This window comes from Thunnus maccoyii, chromosome 8 (assembly GCF_910596095.1).
Source record: "Thunnus maccoyii chromosome 8, fThuMac1.1, whole genome shotgun sequence".
Taxonomy (NCBI): domain Eukaryota; kingdom Metazoa; phylum Chordata; class Actinopteri; order Scombriformes; family Scombridae; genus Thunnus; species Thunnus maccoyii.
The window spans coordinates 18,855,253-18,874,578 of NC_056540.1; the positions used below are offsets into that span (position 1 = coordinate 18,855,253).

At 40.2% G+C, this 19,326-nt stretch overlaps 1 protein-coding gene across 5 annotated transcripts in view; it reads left to right on the forward strand.

Annotated features, from left to right (window-relative positions):
- Nucleotides 1-19,326, forward strand: part of mid2 (midline 2) — a 143,990-nt gene that overhangs the window by 109,188 nt on the left and 15,476 nt on the right. For all 5 annotated transcript variants that reach the window (XM_042418711.1, XM_042418713.1, XM_042418710.1 and 2 more), the window contains 5 exons: nucleotides 1,012-1,119; nucleotides 7,082-7,230; nucleotides 8,266-8,393; nucleotides 8,747-8,890; nucleotides 15,118-15,279. In XM_042418711.1, coding sequence (XP_042274645.1) covers nucleotides 1,012-1,119; nucleotides 7,082-7,230; nucleotides 8,266-8,393; nucleotides 8,747-8,890; nucleotides 15,118-15,279 — 691 coding nt within the window. The remainder of the gene's footprint in view (nucleotides 1-1,011; nucleotides 1,120-7,081; nucleotides 7,231-8,265; nucleotides 8,394-8,746; nucleotides 8,891-15,117; nucleotides 15,280-19,326) is intronic.

Below are 19,326 nucleotides of genomic sequence, written 5' to 3' on the forward strand. Positions count from 1 at the left end.
GGTGTTGGCATAAGATGGTGAACCATAGATGAGTTGCCTGAGTAACTTTGGTCCTAAAATAATCACAGAATCTATTAAATTGGACCGGTGTAAGCAAATTCTGTCAGTGAATTAATGAATGTCTGCACAAGCCCTTTCTTGGGTGCTTTGTTAATGAGGAGTTGGAAAATTCCAACAACTCTCAACCTACTTCTTGTTCATAATGAGTGAAATAAATATGTTTTAGAAATAAGTGTTACCCTCTGAATATCATGCCGCATTTCTCAGCATATTATGATCTTTCCTGTATAATAAGATATTAGTGTTGCGCACAAGAACAAGAAGAGGTGGTGTAAATCCATCAACAATGTTGCCATTTTTATGAACTGTGATAGACTTTCCCTCCAGAAAGGAGAAGAATCATTTTAGACAAATTAAGAATGAAAATCCATCTACATCTAAAATCCTCCATTAGGCCTTGCATTATGCTTTTGTCACTACCTACAATGCAAATTCAATGAAGGACAGCAGACTTAGACAGTTTTATTCAGTGTATTAGTTCCTTTTCCCTGGATCAATGCATGTTTTGTAATGTATTAAGAATTATATGTTTTTCCAATAATTTTCCCATAATTAACAATTTTCAAGTCACTTATCTCCATTTTGTTCATCATGCATTGATTCTAATCCAGGTGCACATCTTGCTGGAGGCGGCTCTTCCTAGTGTGTGGAATGCTCAATGAAATGTAAAACAAATGACGTGCTCTGTATGCAAGTGATGATACTGATTGTTCTAGCCAATCCAGGAACCTAACAAACCTCTTCACAAATATAGAAAGGAACAAGAAAAACCAGGCATAGTATCTGGTTTACTTTCACAAAGACAGAATAAATTGTAACAGATGATGACATGATTTGTAGTGTATTTGTTCAGATGTGTGAAAGCAAGACCGAGATGGCCTGCTACAGAACATCCTTATGATGGGGTTTCTCAGTTAGTTTGCTCATGTTTGTGTGTGCTTCTCTCTCCAGGTGAACACAGCCATGCATGAAGCCAAACTGGTGGAGGAGTGTGATGAGCTAGTGGAAATCATCCGCCAGAGAAAACAGGTCATCGCTGTGAAAATCAAGGAGTCCAAGGTAATGAATTCTCAGGACACCACTATATGCTACTTCCTAAGTTGTTGGTCTGACCCCAGACACGTATTTGACTTGAGAAATATGTAAATTGGTTGCAATCATGTAGATGGGTGGGCTCAGTTATTTTAAGTTATATTAACTGGTTTTGGCCAGAAGAACTTGAAAACAAGCAAACAGACACACAGCCTTTATTATCACCTATGAAATTGTTATAACATCCAATATACATAACATAACAGCATTATGATCCCAATGGAGTTGTGTTTGAATCTAATATTCACTGACCTTTTACTGTTGCTTTGCTGTTACTGTTGCTTTTGTCTCCACCTTCCCCTGAGAAAAATATCTGGATCAGTAGCTTCCTAGATGTTCAACTTTCTTCACCTACTAGTTACTAACTTTCTCTGTCTGCTGTTTGGAGCTGGGCAGGTAGTCGGTTTGCCTGAGCTTTTGCACTGTAAAGTCCTGCCTGCTGCTGGTAACAGTGTTGATGAGCAGTGAGAGTGACCCTAAAGCCAGCACTGTAAGTTCAAAATGGCTAAACAGTTCAACAGAGCTGCAGAGACGAAGAATAACCCTCTGTGGGTTTGTCATTATGACCAATTTGACATTAGAAATAACCATTTGACTCAGTGTTTATATTCAAAAACACTGATTAATGCAGCTTTTGGTTAAGAGCATAGAGGGGTGAATTTTTCTGAATTCACACAAATTGCCGAGTGTGTCTCTCACGAACTCACTTTTGGGTCACAGTCCACACAAAACAATGGTTTTGTACAAGAGGATGAATATGAGAGCAGCAGAGCAGTGGACAGAATATATTTGTCCAGGTCTCTCCTTGTTGCAGTGCTGGGTGTCTTTTTAAGCTGCCTCTGTAGTTGCCTGCTTGTTTACCCAAACACACATCATACAGATGCTTCTGGAGAAATGGAAAAGACAAGGCAGGAAAAATAGGTCTCGCCCACATTTAGGCAGCCGACCTGAATGTGCATGGAATGATTTCAAGATGGCACCAAAGACTGTCCTGAATGTCTTGCTGCTGTTACAAAGAGGACTTACTGTACGTACGACTATGTGTTTACATGTGTGTGTGCCAATGTGTTTATGGATGGTTTGTCCTGTGAATGCTTGGGGTTTCAGGACAGAGGCAAACTCTAAATCTCACCCTCCCAGAGGTGAAGTTTTAAGTGCTTGTGGAAGATCCTCTGAGGCAGCAAAAGAGCTTTGTCAAGAGATGAAATATTTCCAAACACTGAACACAAGGACTGCAGTAGGCATGTGTGTTTGTGTGTATGTGCGTGTGTGTTTGTGTGTGTGTGTGTGTGTGTGTGTGTGTGTGTGTGTGTGTGTGTGTGTGTGTGTGTGAGAGAGAGAGAGAGAGAGAGAGCAAGTGTGTCAGAGTGTGTCCGCAGTGATTGCAGACAAAGAGTAAGGCTTGTTCTCCTGAGAGTCTGGCTCTGTAAAAGGCTGCCTAGCAGAGGATAGAGGAGTAAAATATAGGAGACGATGGCAAGAGGGAAGCACAGAAAAACACCGGAGGAGTGTTTGATTGATGTCAGCTTGTAGGTGATGTGTTAATGTTTGAGGCTGTTTAAGGGTCAAGGAAGAGAGGAATGAAATGCACCTTAAGTAATTCCAATCATCACGGATGTGTTAAAATGGATGTGAGAGGAGAGGAGAGGAGAGGAGAGGAGAGGAGAGGAGAGGAGAGGAGAGGAGAGGAGAGGAGAGGAGAGGAGAGGAGAGGAGGACGACGTTAGTTTCCGCTGCATTCCAAAACATTGATCTGCAGGCACTAAAACTAATTGGTTAAGGTCAGGGAAAGATTGTTGTCATGGTTAAAAAAATCCAATGTTGAGCATTGGTGGGAAATAGGTAAACATGATTCGTTTTAGGCATTTCAACAAACAACTAATGCTGCCGTTTTTCTGGAGAGGACAGTCTTCTAAAGGGAAGTGTTCAGAGGTGACTGTGCAACAGAATAACAGGATTATGCAGGCTTGATCCCGACGAGCGGAGCTGTGCAAGGTGCTCCCATTCTCTCTCTCTCACCTCCTCTCAACGAGCTCTGTCTCTCTCTGAGGAGACTCAGCCCTCATGCTTAATCTCTCCCTTCCCAAACAAAACACAGACTATTCCCATGTCCTGATGCGTGTGAGCGTCTTTATCATACGTCTCTGCTTGTTTTTAATCCTCGTCTGCCTGAAAACTATTTTAACTTGAGCATTAAAACATTTTCATTTTATTGGGTGTTATTTTCATGGAGGCACAACGACTAGACAGTTTGGTATTTTTCTGACCTTGGAATTCACTTTGCCTGTCTGTGTGGTATTTTGGTGCCCAGCGCAAAGTGCAAGGTGTAAAGATGAGAAGAGAGGCGCGAACAGGTGGAGGGTTTATTGACAAGTGGATTTGTGCAGGTATTGGTATTGTGGTGAAAATTGGGTCTTAGATGTTGCTTTGGGAATAGACGTCTCAGAACCAGATCTGTTTCTGGCACAAACATCACTCCGTTGCTGTTTTGGTGATTTTGTAAAAAAGTGAATACTTGGAGAAAATGCTCAACAACAATGAAATAATGCTTAAAATTCAAAGAAACTATTGTTTTGGATTTGTCACAACTGGGCCACAATCAGTGACAAGAAAGGGAATCGCACATGAATGAAGATTCAAAAAATAACATTTATAATCAGCTTAAGCTAAAACAAAATATTAATGAATGAATGCAGTTTGTAGAGTGTAGTGTGCAAACAAAACACAAAACCCTAACCAAATGGCAGGTGGAGACCAGGAGGAAGAGAAGATGTTTGTCACCAACTGGCCCAGTGACAATTTAAACACTTTCCAACCAGTAGATGAGTTTAAATCTGCAGCACAGATGAACATTTAGGCAGGCACTGGCAGTCTACTGGTTAAGATGCATGCCATGTCAACACAATGTCCAGGGTTAGATTCCAGCGACGGACCTTTGTTGCATGTCATTCCGTGTCTCTATCTCAACTGTCGCTATCCAATAAAGGCATAAAAATGCCCCAAAAATTAACTAAACAAAAAAGAACATTTAATGTCAAAAGTAAGAACTTTGGTAAAGTAGTCTGCATTATCTATAAATGAATACAGATTGTTACAGTATCTGGAGTCCACAGCTGCTTTAAAAAGTAAGAAAAACTTTCATTAAATCCCTGTAGCCACCTGAAGGCAGCAGGACGACTGTTCATGATATTTTCTGTGATTAAATCACATGCAAACGACAACCAAGCTGCTACAAACCAGCTCCAAACACGTGTATATACATCAGACTTGTTGGTATTCTGCCTGTTAACACAACAGACATCCTTGGATTACTCATTAATCCTGTGCATCATGGCCTCATTTCCAACTGCTTTTAAAGCAAACTGGCATTTCATATTTTATTCTTGAAATGATGCAATGTGATCCTTTACACATGGACAGATTATGAGAGGTCGGTCCCCCTCCTGCATAGAAGAAAGCCATCCAGACTGAAAGACTAGGTGAAAGAGTATGAAGGAAAAAGAAAAACAAGTATTGGTTTGGATGTGATTGGCGGATATTTCACAACCTTGCAGAATACTGAGGAACAAACTAGAGTACTGACTGGCTTGCACTATAATATTTTAAGTTATGATTAAATAGACTGTTCCATTTCAGCTTTAGATGCAGTTTTTACAGAAAGTGAGACACTCATACACACACACACACACACACACACAGGCAGTGCCACACAGTCCATTATTGCAAGAGAGAGGGAGTAATCATCTCTAAAATTGTTGTTTGCGGCATATGTTGCCAAATAATAACCCATCCATTAAACCCGTCTCGCTTCTTGTCTCGGCGCGGTCAACAACCTGCTCAAATGTCGTTTATAGTGACAACAGATTATGGTGGACTTAGTGGAAGAGCAGCTAAGACGTCAATTGAAAACTCCATTAAGTCGCCAGCTTAGAGAGGCTTCTAAGCAGGAGCGACTTTTTCCTGCAGTAGAAAAGCGAGTGCGCATTAGATACTGTTTTGATTCTTTGAGAGCTTTGGATGACAAGCTCTTAACCGATTGCCACCAAGTGGGTTTTTTGCTGAATTCCTATTTGCATAATTCAAGCCCTGCAAGCAAAAATATGTCGCTGGAAATATAAATGACTAATCCTTTAAAGGCACTCATAATTTTAAATGTTGTGTCTGCTGCTTTTAAATTGATTTGTCGTTTAGAGATTCCAGTTGTTGGCTGTTAATGAATGTATGCTGTTTTCAATCAATCAATCAAGCGACACTTTCTTCACCCTTTGCCATTTAAAAGTTCACTAAGGTTTCATTTAATCATCATCACTGAGATGCTTCACTTCACGTTGAAGCTGGTAGTTCTTTTCCACTGCTCACTTTTTATTGACAATCTCGAGCCTCACAAGCAGCTTGTGTTATTTCCTGTGGAGAGTTTCACCAAACTAAGTTCATTTGTGGAATCAGGATATGAGCCGTAATGAAGATAAATAGATTACTTTGGTCTCAAATCAGCAAAGAATTGCTTCCTTATGCTCAGTCGGAAATTATATTACAGTACACCCATTGACATATTACAGTCAAATGGGACTGCATCATAAAACCCTGTGTGTGTTTGCATATTAAGAGTCTGAACCCTGACCGAACTGACTGACCTGCCTTTTTGATGAGCACAGTATGGCTGTTTGTGGTGAAGATTGAGCTATTGTATTTTGCACTCTTGTGTATCCATCTTGTACTCTTACAGATGTGTGTGCTGGGGTATTTGAAACATGTGTGGAGCTGCACACCGAGTGGGAGTAAACAAATAAGCATATGGAAGGCTGCCACAGTGGTCCTGTGATTTACTTGGGCAAGAGCAGTGCATCCTGCAAAAAGTAGTCGCTGGTCCATCTTTCTTTCTGGAAAACATGGACATATACAAGTTAACCGTAGAGTATGACCTCTTGTTTAGACTGTTACTATATCAGATAACAATGCATAATGCTGAACTCCTCTGCCCCTCTATTACAGTGTGAGAATGATGAGACAATCAGTCTCACATCAACTCTAACCCCATAACCTGGACTCTGTCCTCTCTGCCTCATTCTTTGTGTCTTCCTGTCTCTGTGTTTTCCTGTCGCTGCCTGTGTATGTGACCACGTATGCTAACGTCACTGAGTCTGTGATTTTTGTTTCTACTGTACATGGAATATACAGGGTTTTTTGTTGTTGTTGTTGTTGTTGTTGTTGTTTTTAGCAAGGGTTGCATTTTTGGCAAGAGCGTAAAATAGCATCCTAATACAGATTGTTTTTAATCCTTTTACATAAACTGTGATAATGTCCTCTGCTCACTGTTTCTGCAAGTTTAATTAATTACACATACTTCAAAGATTCTTCTGACAGCATAGTCTTTGATCAGTATCCAAATACATCCGATATCTGTCCAAGATTCCCGCAGAGGGTTTTTTGTTTGTTTGTGTGTGGTTGTTTCCTTAATAAAACTTCAGCCACCATTAGTCTGCAAAATGGCAACATGTTGGTTTCACCTTGCAAGCACCATCTCAGGGGGTGCTGACTTTGTATCAGTATTTTTGGAGCAATTTGGCAGCAGATTGCAATTATATTTTTTGTGTTGAACATATTTGTGACTGTCACAGTAATGAATATCTCATACTGGAATCATTGGACCATATTTGGGATAGATTTGGAGGCATAGGGAATTCTGAGAGGAGCATATAAAAAACTCCAGAGAGCTATTATAGTCTGGGTTTTGGAAGTGATGAAAGACAGTTTTCAGCTAAATATTACTGCTCAGCAGAAGAATATAGTGGTTGCATTTCTGAAATGGTTAAAATGACACTTTTTACATGAGGTATTGTTGTTAACAGCTAACAGATAGTCACCAAGGTTCAGATTGAGCAAATGAACATAAATTAACCACAACATACTGTGTTTGTGTTTGTTGTAGGTGATGAAGCTACGTAAGTTGGCCCAGCAGATTGCAAACTGCCGTCAGTGTCTGGAACGCTCCAGTGCCCTTATCACACAGGCCGAGCAGAGCCTGAAGGAGAACGACCACGCCCGCTTCCTCCAGACTGCCCGAAATGTAGCTGAAAGGTAAGTGATGCACAGTTTCACGCTTTTAGGTGTAAAAAGTATTGTGAACCAGCCTTTCCCTTTATTTCTACTGTAGAAATGCAGACAAGAAGAGAGTGTATGAGACTGGTCTTATCCTGGTGTTATCCCGTTACAATAAAACTTGTTTTTTATGTACAGTATTTGATCATACAAATTTGTTTTTTGATGTTTTTCTCAACCCCTGCCCTCCAGCAAGTTTTCCTGTATGAACTTTTTTCCTCTGTCGAATCCAATCTTGGAGTAAGGCTGCTGGTAAAATCAACATTACATCAAACCTCTCTAGCTCCTCAGATCAGTGCCAGGCTTCCTTTGAAAATCATCTATCATTTAAGGGCCGGCTCTGCAGTTTGTCTTTCCACCTGCATACTTCCTTCATCCCTCCCTTCCACCACAGGCCGGCAGCTTCCCCGCTCTGTCTCACAGATAAAGGTCTGTGCAGAATCTGTAGCTATAGCGTAGCATCTTTTCTTTGGCCCAGACTTTGCTTTTTTCCAGCAGCACCTGGCTGGGTTCTTTATTGACAGGCTTGTTTCTCTTCACTGAGGAACAAAACTCTGCACTGCTCTGTAACACTGCCAGTGCTGTGGTTCAGGCTGGCCTCTGCCACAGACTGCTCTCTGATGCACAAAGCAGGCATAATTTTCCACAAAGCTGTACAAACTATGGAGTCAGTGTGTGTCTGCTTTGTCTGTGTTGTGATGGGTTTCTTGGTTAACAGATAACTGTGAGATAGTGATAGTTTATAAAAGGGCAGGATGAGGGATTTTTAAATTTATGTTCTATTTCTCTATAGTTGGTCTCTTTCCCTCTCTGTCTTTGACCTTTTTCTTGCCTCACTGCCTTCTCTCCTCTTGTAATCTCACCTCCCTCACTCCTCCATCTCTGCAACACCTCTTATCTTTCTCTTTCCTCCCCTCTTTCCCCCTCGTCACCTCACCTGACCTCTCGCCCCTCCACTCCTCCCTCACCTCTCAACCCTTCCTGTGACATTTCTCTCTCCCGACTGCTCTCCAGGGTTGCCATGGCGACAGCTTCCTCCCAGGTACTAATCCCTGATGTCAACCTGAATGAGGCGTTTGACAACTTTGCCCTGGACTTTTCCCGAGAGAAGAAGATCCTGGAAGGACTAGATTACCTAACAGGTATAAGTTGTTTCTGGTTCATCACAGACACTTCTTCTGTACTTCTGTTGTCATAAGAAACATTTAAACTGTGCATTTGGATGTTGCTTTACAGTAGTTCTCCCTGAGTTGAAAAAAATATAGAACCAATTTTAGAAATGTATACCAGCCACCAGCTGGTATAAACATTGTGTTACCTTTAAGGAGACATTTGACAGTCATGTCATGCTAATTCATCACCAGGGCTCTGGTGCACTGAAAGATGCACTTTATGTATTTCTATAAAAAAAACTACCTCTGTTTAAATCAAACAGGTTCATTATTACCATTTCTAATTTTAGTTTTCATTATGTTGCTGTGTCTTCTACACGCAGCTCCCAACCCGCCATCCATAAGAGACGAGCTGTGCACCGCCTCACATGACACCATCACTGTTCACTGGACGTCAGAGGACGAGTTCAGCGTCACCTCCTACGAGCTGCAGTACACCATCTACACCGGCCAGACAAACTTCATCAGTGAGTCACGTACACACACGCACACACACACACACATTCACAGGTATGGACATCACAAACACTAAACATATGATCCCACAATCAATCATTATCTGACACTTCTTGGTAACACATGTTCACACAATTCAGAATGCATTTTTGAGATACTCACTTATAGCAGTTAAATGCTGATTTGCAGATGCTGTAGTGTGTTTTTAGGGTGGACCAAGTGGGAGGTACACACACAGTACTGTATATCAAACTGGATATTTACAGCTTTCCCATTTAGTAGGCATTCAGGCGCCATTAAAACATTTGTGTAACACTGGTTATCAAACTGTTTTTTTTTTGAAGTCCCCAAGCATATAGGCTACTGTGATTAGAGCAGAATAATCGCATGTTATGTGGAAAGATCAAATGGGTCTCTCCGAAATCAAAACTATTTTAATTATCATTTGTAGTTTTTAAAAAACTTTGTCACATGTTTTAGCATGCTGTAAGGGCACCAATATGAGTGGCTTTATTAGTTGTATTCACCATTGTAATAATTCACCAGTCACCATCACACAGAGATACATATCTACACACACACACACACACAGAGAATCATTCTCACTGACCTTTCTGTAATTACAAAGAGAAATAAACTGGAGCACCACAATACTTCCAGTATTGCTCAGTCTTATTTTCATATGTTCAATGTTTTATGCAACCCATGTTGCATAACCCACATTTTAGTCTTTGTTGTCCTCCATACTTGTATTTATAGAGAGATAGAGCTGAGTTATCAAGACTACTTGTTATAAAAATTAGGACATACAGTACATATCACGAGGGGATGCTTTTTCTCTCTGTTTTTTGTTGAAGCAGTGTTAAAGAAAACTCTGCAGAAACAAGCAATGAGAATTTAAAATCACTACTGCCCTCTTTCAACCTCCTCCACTTCTCCCGATACCTCATCTGTAAAAACGGATTTTTATTTGGGATATTTTGTAAGTTGTTGGATCTGCTAGTAGAGCAAATTCTGTCAAAAGTTTGTCTCTAAAGGTGTTTCATTCTGTCAGTGCTCCTCTTGATAAAAATGTATTTACTAGAGCTGCCTCATATAGAATTGTAATCATATCACAAATTTAAGGAGCAAGTGATTCGATTGTGGCTCAGATTTGGATATAATGTTGCCATCAAGTGTCCATCTAGATAATCCTTTATGTGTTGGCTCATAACTCTTTGCAAACAGTTTTTAATCACTCAGATTTGTGTTACATATAATATTTGATGGGACCCCAAAATATATATTTTTCCAAAATTCCATATACTATCCTGTAATTGGTTGACAAACAAAATGCCATAAAATGCCACAGAACATTATAAATGATCTGCGTTTAACAGCTCTGTAAAATGTAATGGCTTTTCGTCTATGGGATTTAAGCAGCTGTAGACATTTAAATATAGTCATGAGTCTCTTTAATGTTTGCAAATTTTATCCATGACAAATATCTGATATTCCCAGACAGGATTAAGTTTGGCCATTTACCAAAATTGGGCCCCCATCAGCAAATCAGTTGATTGTCCATCACTCTGTAAATGAAGAGATAGAAAGGCTGCTGTGGAGGAGGACAGGAATGGTAGGATAGGTGAAAATCAGAGTGGATAATGGTTACGTAGGGGAGGTGAAAATTACCACTCACTGATATGAAGACGATATGATTAATGTACATGATTGTGCACACTCAAACATGTACACACACACACACCTCCTCTCTACTCTTTTCCTCCCCCTTTTATCCCTTCATCATCTCCTCTCCTCTGTACTCTGTGTAGCCTGACATTTCTCCATTTAACCATGCAACTCAAGTGCCGCAGCCATTTGAAACATCAGGATACATTTCAGCTGTGATAGACTGAGTGACTCAGATATTCAGCAGCGTGCTGCCACAGAGTCCTCGGAGATTCACAGGAGAAACTGAGAAAGAGAGAAACCCATTTAGCCTGCCATGCCACTTGAGTTTTTACCATCGCATTTTTCTCAAACTTTCCAAGTGGCTAAATGCTCCCACTTGAGCGCCATCCTGTCTCTCTCGCCTGGCCTCATCCTCGGCCTCGGCCCTCCCAGGAGAAGGGGAAAGGGGGATGCGGGGTCTTGTGAACCCTGCCTGTGCAGGATCATCCAAGCACAGCAGCAGAAAATAGAGTCAGCAAGTGAAACCAAATACCATGGAGAAATGTAAGCAGTGTCAAATAGCAAAATATCACTGCAAGTAAAGATGTCTTGCGCTGTAATTGCCTTGCTTCTACCTGTGGGTCTTTGGAAGTTGCAAGTGTATAAGGCTGTTGACCTGTTTGTTTATCTGCCAACCAACATACACCTCTATCCAGTTATACATCCACTTCTCCCTAGATACTTATTTTTCACTCTTTCTGACTTTCAGACCAGATGTCAGAGTTAACCTTCTATCCTCTATATTCCACACACACTCACACATATTGTAGTCAGCCAACTTTGGTTTTATGATGTTGATGCCTGCAATAAAGACGGAGAAAGACAACAGAGATAAAGAAAACAACGGAGAAATTAAAACAGAATAGCCAAGTTTAATAGCTAATTAAATGATCTAGAAATAAAATGTTACTATGTGACTTCCATTTGAGCTGTCATTGTTGATTAACACTCTCTTGAGGTCGTGCCTTTATTCCAGACAGTAATGCTGATGTAAACAATATGTTCGTGTATCCTTTTCAATCAAAAGCTACAAGTTAATAGTTTAATCGATAACACAACACTAAGAGATAATGATGGGCGTAAATGATATGTCACTTTTCGCTGATACAGATTTAATTTAGTGCTGTAATTGATCAAAGTTATTCGACCTGTTTTCAGTCTTTATGCTACGCTAAGCTAAGAGTCTCCTGACATATTTATTATGCAGACATCAGAGTGGCATCAATCTTCTCATCTAACTCTTGGCAAGAAAGTCAGTGTTTCCCAAATTGTTGAAATATGGTTTTAAATTAATGCAAAAATAAGTTAATCATTTAAAAAATGAAGTACTGTTGTAGTTCTGTAGCCATTTTGCTCCCTTGAATGCTTCTCCTGGTGGCCCAACTCACTTTACTGTAGTGAGCAAACTGCAAGGTTTAGAAGCCAAATAGCCTTCAGAAAAGCACAATTTATTAATTGTCAATGAACCCCATTTACCACCATGTCCGCACTGCTCAGCTGAAGCACTTTTACTGTACTGTGCTGTAACCATACCACCTCCACATGACTTCATCCATTTTTCCTGAATTTTTATTACTAATCTCTACCTTTTTCTGTGAGGCTTAAATGTTAACCAAGCTAGGAAAACTCTACCTGCGGACTATCCCTACTATCTGTCTTTCATGTGTATTCATACGCACTGTCCTGTGGTGAAGAACTAACATGATTATCACAGGTGAAAAGCAGAATCACAGTGGGAATTCAGACAACTCAGAGTTTGGTCAAATCTCTTTCTCTCCCTCCCTGTATGTTGGCAGGGTGTCTTTCAGAGTATCACAAAAATCGTTCTTTGTAGCAGTGAAATTATGATGAGGTTTCAGTCACTGCAGAAAGGTAATCAGACAACAGTACATTCAGTAAAGTTAGTTATGCACCAAAAGATAAATTGAGGTGAACTTGATGCATTTTATTTCTTTTATTGATGTGCAGCTGCTCTCTCGCACACACACACACACACACAATCTGTTCCTCCAGGAGAAATGAATAGTGTAGCACTTACACACAAACACACACACACACACACACACACACACACACACACACACACACACACATTAACTCTATATTGCATCATCAAAGACAAACCTTCATCCATTCCCAGGATACTTTGTGTTTCTGTGCCCCTCTCGTCTGTCAGCATCAGAGTATAAGCAAGACACAAACAGGCACACACGTACTGTACACACACATTTGATGTCTGGATGCAAGACAGAAGCTGATCTATTTCCTTTCTGTTTCCCTTTTCTTTTTAGTTTTGCAATGGCACATTCGCTCACTGCTCCACCACACTTTGAAGTCCCAATGCTCTCCAAAGCAGCACAGCTAGTGTCAGAAAGCCCCATTTCATTGGCAAAAGTAGCAGTAGCATATTGCTGTGTACTGACCTAATTTGATTTAGCAAAAAGAGAGAGGTGCTACAGAGATCAAAAGCTTTAAAATTGGAGAGCAGCAAGAAGTCCTTCACCCTCATCTTCCCTCTGTATCTCTTCTTAAAAGCACACATAACATCATAGCCTCCCTAATTTCTACAGGATGCAGCTAAAACAATGGGTGGGTGGCAGCTGTCACAGTAGGACAACATCCATTCCATTTGTGAGGAAAACAGCAATAGGATTTCATTGTTGACGCTGGATGCATATTTGTAAGACCAGGCTTAAGTAAAATGCAGTTTATTCTACTGGCCAGGTCTGCATACAAAACAGATTGTGGCCATGCAATGTGTAAAAAAGGTCCCTCCGTCACTCACTTTTTATTTTTCTCTCATCTTAAAGGAAGATGAAAGCACTCACTACATGTTTTCTTTGTTGGATAGAAGCTTGTGGAAATTGGCAAATACGTAAAGACGCGGCCTTCACTCTAACTTTAAGAGTTCCCTCCCCTCATCCATTCTTAAAGCCGCCTCACTTTTAAAGGCCTTATTTGCGTCCTGTGAAGTATTTATATTTACAAGCAGACTCTCAGCTATTACTTATGCATGCTGTTGCCATCTTGCTCAATAATTCACGACGCATCCTTACCAGAGGGTACGAGTCAGGCATGGCTCTGAGAGCTCTTTCAGGATTTTTATTTTCCTGCAAATCTGCAGGGGGAGGAACGATGAGACAATGAAAAGAATTATTATTCTACTTTCAACTCTACAAACTTCAGCTGTAGTGCCACTGAACACGATGCTCTGTTTGTTTTGGCAAGGGATTATTTGGATGTGTTCAAAATATTTTTTGTGAGTGATGTGAATCCAAAGAGAAATTTTAAGCCTGGCGGTCAGTGGATGTTTGGAAGAGCTGCCTCACAAATATTTGTTCATAAAACATCATTTCTGTTTGTTTTCCTGTTGGCACAGCATGACAGTATTACTCATACCGTTAGTGAAGTTCAAGGTTTAACTAGCAGTGTAATTAATAACCCATTAATATTCATCAATGTGGTAACACATAGATTTACTGTGGTTGGAGATGCTCTGTAGTCTGCTGCTGAGAAATGTTGATCAACCTCTCAGGTCAGACCTGTCCTGGATGACAGTGCCAATAACGTCTGTGCAAAACACATTCAGTCCACTGGAAGTGGAACATTTCACACCATGTTTGTTTTTTCACACATCCACATCAAGCATACGTGCAGTGGCACCACACTTAGCTAACTGTCAAGTTTGCAAGATCTGATTGAAATAAACAGCAGTCCTCCACACACCCTTTCACAACAACTCTGCCGTCTTTGATGCACACCTCTCTCCCCATGTCGAAAGGTGTGTCTTTCAGCTTTAAAATCAGAAAAATACAAAACCTATTTCATCCCCATTATTACACACAAGACTAGAGGCCAAAAGACCCCCATCGTACACAGTCCTCTCCTCAGCCCTGAGCTCTGATTTCCTTTTTATCCTTCACAGTCGGGTGCAGCTGAGAGACTGAAAAGACTGTTTAGAAGCAGGTGACTGCAGCGCTAACCCAGCCATTACTAACCCTCTACTGCAAGTCGCTTTGAATCAAAGCGCCCACCAACCAGGGTCATGTTAGCATTGCCCATGTTTCCATACATTTGAACATTAAAGGCTATCACACTCTTTTGCCCTCAGGCACTCACTACAGACATTCCCTTGTCATATTGTGTAAGTGCCTAGTTCTTAATGGAGTATAGATTCAGTGTAGTGAGCACACAATATCGCCTCTGGGGAGCATGATAAACCTGATGGAAAGGTAATGGGATGGATCAGTATGTACACATAAATGTTGCATAACTTCTAGGAGTGTATGGTCTTTGAGCTTTGTATGGTTTGATGACTCACTTGATGTTTTTTAGAAAAAATATAACACACTGGTCTGGTTGAATTTTGGGGAGAATTGTTTTTGCTCTTTTGAACATCACTGAAAAGATTCCCAGTAGGATTCATCATAGAAAGCATTAACAGAACTTGGTTACTCATGCTACTCTGTGTGTGTGTGTGTGTGTGTGCGTGTGTGCGTGCGTGTGTGTGTTTCTGTGTATCTGCCAGGTTTGTACAACTCAGCAGACAGCTGGATGATCGTACCTAACATCAAGCAGAACCACTACACGGTGCATGGCTTGCAGAGTGGCACCCGTTATATCTTCTTTGTCAAGGCTATCAACCAAGCAGGAAGCCGCAACAGTGAGCCAGCCCGCCTCAAAACCAACAGTAAGTGAAGGCATATGTGACACTTCGGCCTGCTTTTCTATGAATATTTACAAGCCATGTTAATTTTGTTTTTGATGCAATTTAAAGACATGTTTTCTTCTTCTGCAACCTATCTCACAGGCTGTCACTGCTTAAAGCTTTTCCCGAGGGATTATCTTTGATTTATGAATGAGTGGAGTGATAAGTAGCAGATTTAGATCTAATTTAGATTAGATTTTGATTAGGAACAGAATAATAACATAGCATTTGGTTTTGCTTGTGCAATTTTCTGTCTAGAATGCAGCAAGGTGTATATGAAAGGAGGAACCTGAGACAACATCTTTCAGATTTCTGTCACAAACACTCAAAACATTTAATCACATGATTCATAAGAGCTTCCCTGAATGATTTTCATCTATAAGTAAATAAATATCTTTTAAAGAGGGATCATAATGAACCATTTCTTTTTTAGTCATGTCATGCTTCCCAAAAGATGGGGTGTCACCATTCCCTGTGTGATGTATTGAATCAGGATGCCGCCAATTTCACAGTTGCATCATCTAGAATGAGAACAAAGTATTTGGATAAAAACACAATGATTTAGCTCCCAAGCTGTCTTTGTGTATCACTATTGCCAACAACATGCCATAATGACTGAGATTTCAGTGTAGTCACAAATGCATCGTCCTCCACTTCTGTTTTCTTCTTAACAGAAGGTTTGACATCAGATACTAAGCCTGACTTGCCAAGGATTGACCAAAATAAATATGCTCTTAATTGAATTGAAGCTTATTGTTACCAGTCAGGTTTTTTAGTACATCTAGTAAAACATTTTTCCTATCAGTTATTAAGTTTTACCCAAGAATACTTTTAATCTAAATACTTGTGTTCTTCTTAAAAACAGGCATTGATTAACAGTGAGTTACTCAATGCACTTCAAAGGATGCATAAAGCCTCATGTCAAGTAGTCTTAATGACTTTATATAGAGAATTGTGGCTTTTTGCATGTATACAGTATATATGCATGCTCCATTTAACAAGCAAGTTCCCAAGTCTTCCTTCTGCTAAAATATTAGCAGCAAAGTTTGATCGCTGGACTTTCATCAAGTTATCTGTGGTTTGGCTTGAATCCCTTGATCTGAGTCAGAAGGTGTCATTACCAAAACTGTTTGTTTTTATCCAAGATGTGCTAGTTGCAGAATTCAGTAACGGTGCTTTTTCTTTATCTATTTTCCCTCCTACACATCTGTCACTTTGTGTTGAGATGTGCAAAAGCTTCACTTTTAGACTCGTACTGCTGTGCGGGTTTCAGGGATTAAACATGCATCTCTCTAAACACCAGAATCTCTGTTGCAGCATTTTGGCTTTTAGAGAACTCCAGGCTGTTTGCCCCAGACTGAAAGAAAAAGCTTCTGTGGTGTGTCGCACAAGAACAGCAAAGGGAGTTTTTTAATAGGTAGCATCACTGTTTCTGTTATTCAGCTCAGTTTTTACATGTTTTTCAGTTTCTTTTTCAGTGAGCAGTGAGAGTCACTGAGGGAGCTGTCTTTTTGACATCTTTTCTCCTTCGGTATTGTTCCTGGCACATAGATTGTAGTTTTTTCTCTAACAAGATGAATGCAGTTTTTTTGCACTCAGAAGATTAGGTTTAATTGACACTTTCTCTATCTGTTTCAAGCTCTGTTTGTTTGTTTGTTGTTCCCCCTTATACTCCCTGAAGTTGAATTTAAGGCTCCAAAAATTTGTTCTGCCCTTGAACTCTGTGTTTTTCTTCTATGTGCTTATATGTCCCTGTAACAGTACTCAGTAAATATGAATAAAGAAAGAAACAAAGCAAAACAAAGGTGAAGAAGATGTGAGCAAATACACAAAGAAATGAATAAAGGCATTGATGCTGGGTAGGCCGTGTCAGGCTACAGTGAACCCAATATAAATATTAACCACAACATGAGCCTCTAAAATGTGCTGAACAAAGGCACAATATAATAAATATACAACAAATTCAGATCCTAGTTCACGTAAAAGATGAGGCATTTATGGTGCATGTTTAAAAGAGGGAAGAATGATAAAATGGTAGAAAGTCCAGCAACCCTTCAGGCATCTAAGATGTTCTTGACCAAGGATTTCAGGCTCAGCTTTAGCACATACGCAGTTAAAACATCGGTGATATAGCTAATTTAGGATGTGCCTCAAGGGTGCTCAATAAAATTTTAAAAATCAGTCTTAATTTGCAGCAGTAGTTCAGTGAGGCTAAAATGGAGTTGATATGCCAACTCCTCTTAGCTCCTGTCAGGAGTCCTGCTGTGGCATTTAGGATTAACTGTAATCTGGATACACTCTGCTGGGAAAAATAGGTGTGTGGGGAAACTGCAGTAGTCAAGGGATGATTTTCCTCCCTCTCTCTCAAACAGACACACACTCACTCCCTCTCTAAATGGACCTGTGAGCAGGGGCAGCTCTCTGCCAGAACCTGATGGGTCAGACCTACTAGAAAACAGCTGAAAATGTTTGGTAATATGCTTGTTAGCTGGTATTTTTAGAGGAAAGGGGATGACTCACAGGGCTCACACACACCAGGGTCCCTTATTAGGTGACTATTATTTAGGTGACTTCTTTACTACAGAGCCTTTTATTTTGCTGTTTGTGTGGCATGTTAAATGGCATCCATGTCTCCTCATGTAGACAATCATCATGTGAACCTTTCAGCTTCAGCTTCAAGACTAATAACTCAAAAGAAATACAACTAACTACAAAAGTTAAGCCAGTTAAGTCTGCTTGAAGGACGCGTTCAACACATAAGCAGTACATCAGCATCTGTTGATTGTAGCGTAGTGGCAATGTCACAACAAATTGGAGGTACGCGGATGTCCGCACAGAGCCTTCACGTTTGCCCTCTGATGATGAAATTTACATGACACAGAACCTAGCAGACCCTTGTATACTTGCGGACACAGAAAATAACACCAGCTTTAGCCTGCAACTGTAACAATTGATACTACATGAGAACCAACTATTTTCTGAACACATACAAGGCGAATAAAAAATATTTTTAGTAAAGTGCCTTTTTCAGTGTGAGAAATTAGAAAAATTAGGCTTTTGCTTGACCTGCCACCATAACAGTGTGTGTCAACGCTTGCAAGTTTGCAAATATTATATAAAAAGCAACATTTTCCAACAAGACTTTTTGCCAAGCAGAACTTCATTTTTTATTGTATCTCTATGGGCCAAAATGTGATTAGAAGTTGATTTTAAACTGTTCAATGATCAGTTTGGAAACATGATGTGATATAGCAGTCTGTGTTCTGCGTTACAGCAATCACAACTTACATTTTTCCTATTCTAGCGTGTGAGTACTCAAGTCCAGTTGTTTTCATTTCATTTTGAGATTACTGCAATGCAGGATTACTTTCCTTACTTTCCATTACTGGTGGATAGTTTTAATGACTTCATGGCAAACCATTACTGTTACAAGCTAATAGGACACATAGGTATACTTTGCATTCTGTCCTTTTTTATGTTCATTGTACCAATTAAATATATTTTATCGTAATTAGTCAATAGAGGCCCCTAAAAAGAGTTCTGCCTCCTCTCTGCCATGTACACCTGTCCTGTCCCTGCGTGTGAGGCTGCCATCTGGCCCTTTAAAGTGCCAGGAACACATTTTAAGTCATTATATATAACCAACCCCTCTGATCTGAGTCTGTGCTCCCACCTCACCCCTCATTCAAAATCTTCCAGACACACCCTTGCCTGTGAGACATGGAGTGCATCAGTACTTAAACTCTTTTTTTTTTTTTTATGGTATTAGAATGGATTATTGTCTCATCGTGATGTGGGCGCGACATGTAACTGGGGAGCATTTAGAGGTGAAGTGCAGGGTGTCTGGAGCTGATGCTTATGACTCTCTGTCTTACTGGGCACAATATAAATAACACTCAGTTAGAGGTTAAATTTATAATGCCCTCCCTGGATACACTTGATATAGTGAAGGTATTCTTTTTCACCATCAATCTCACTTCTTTTGTGTTTCTCTCTCACCTTCTTCTCTCTGTCAATTCATTTCAGCTC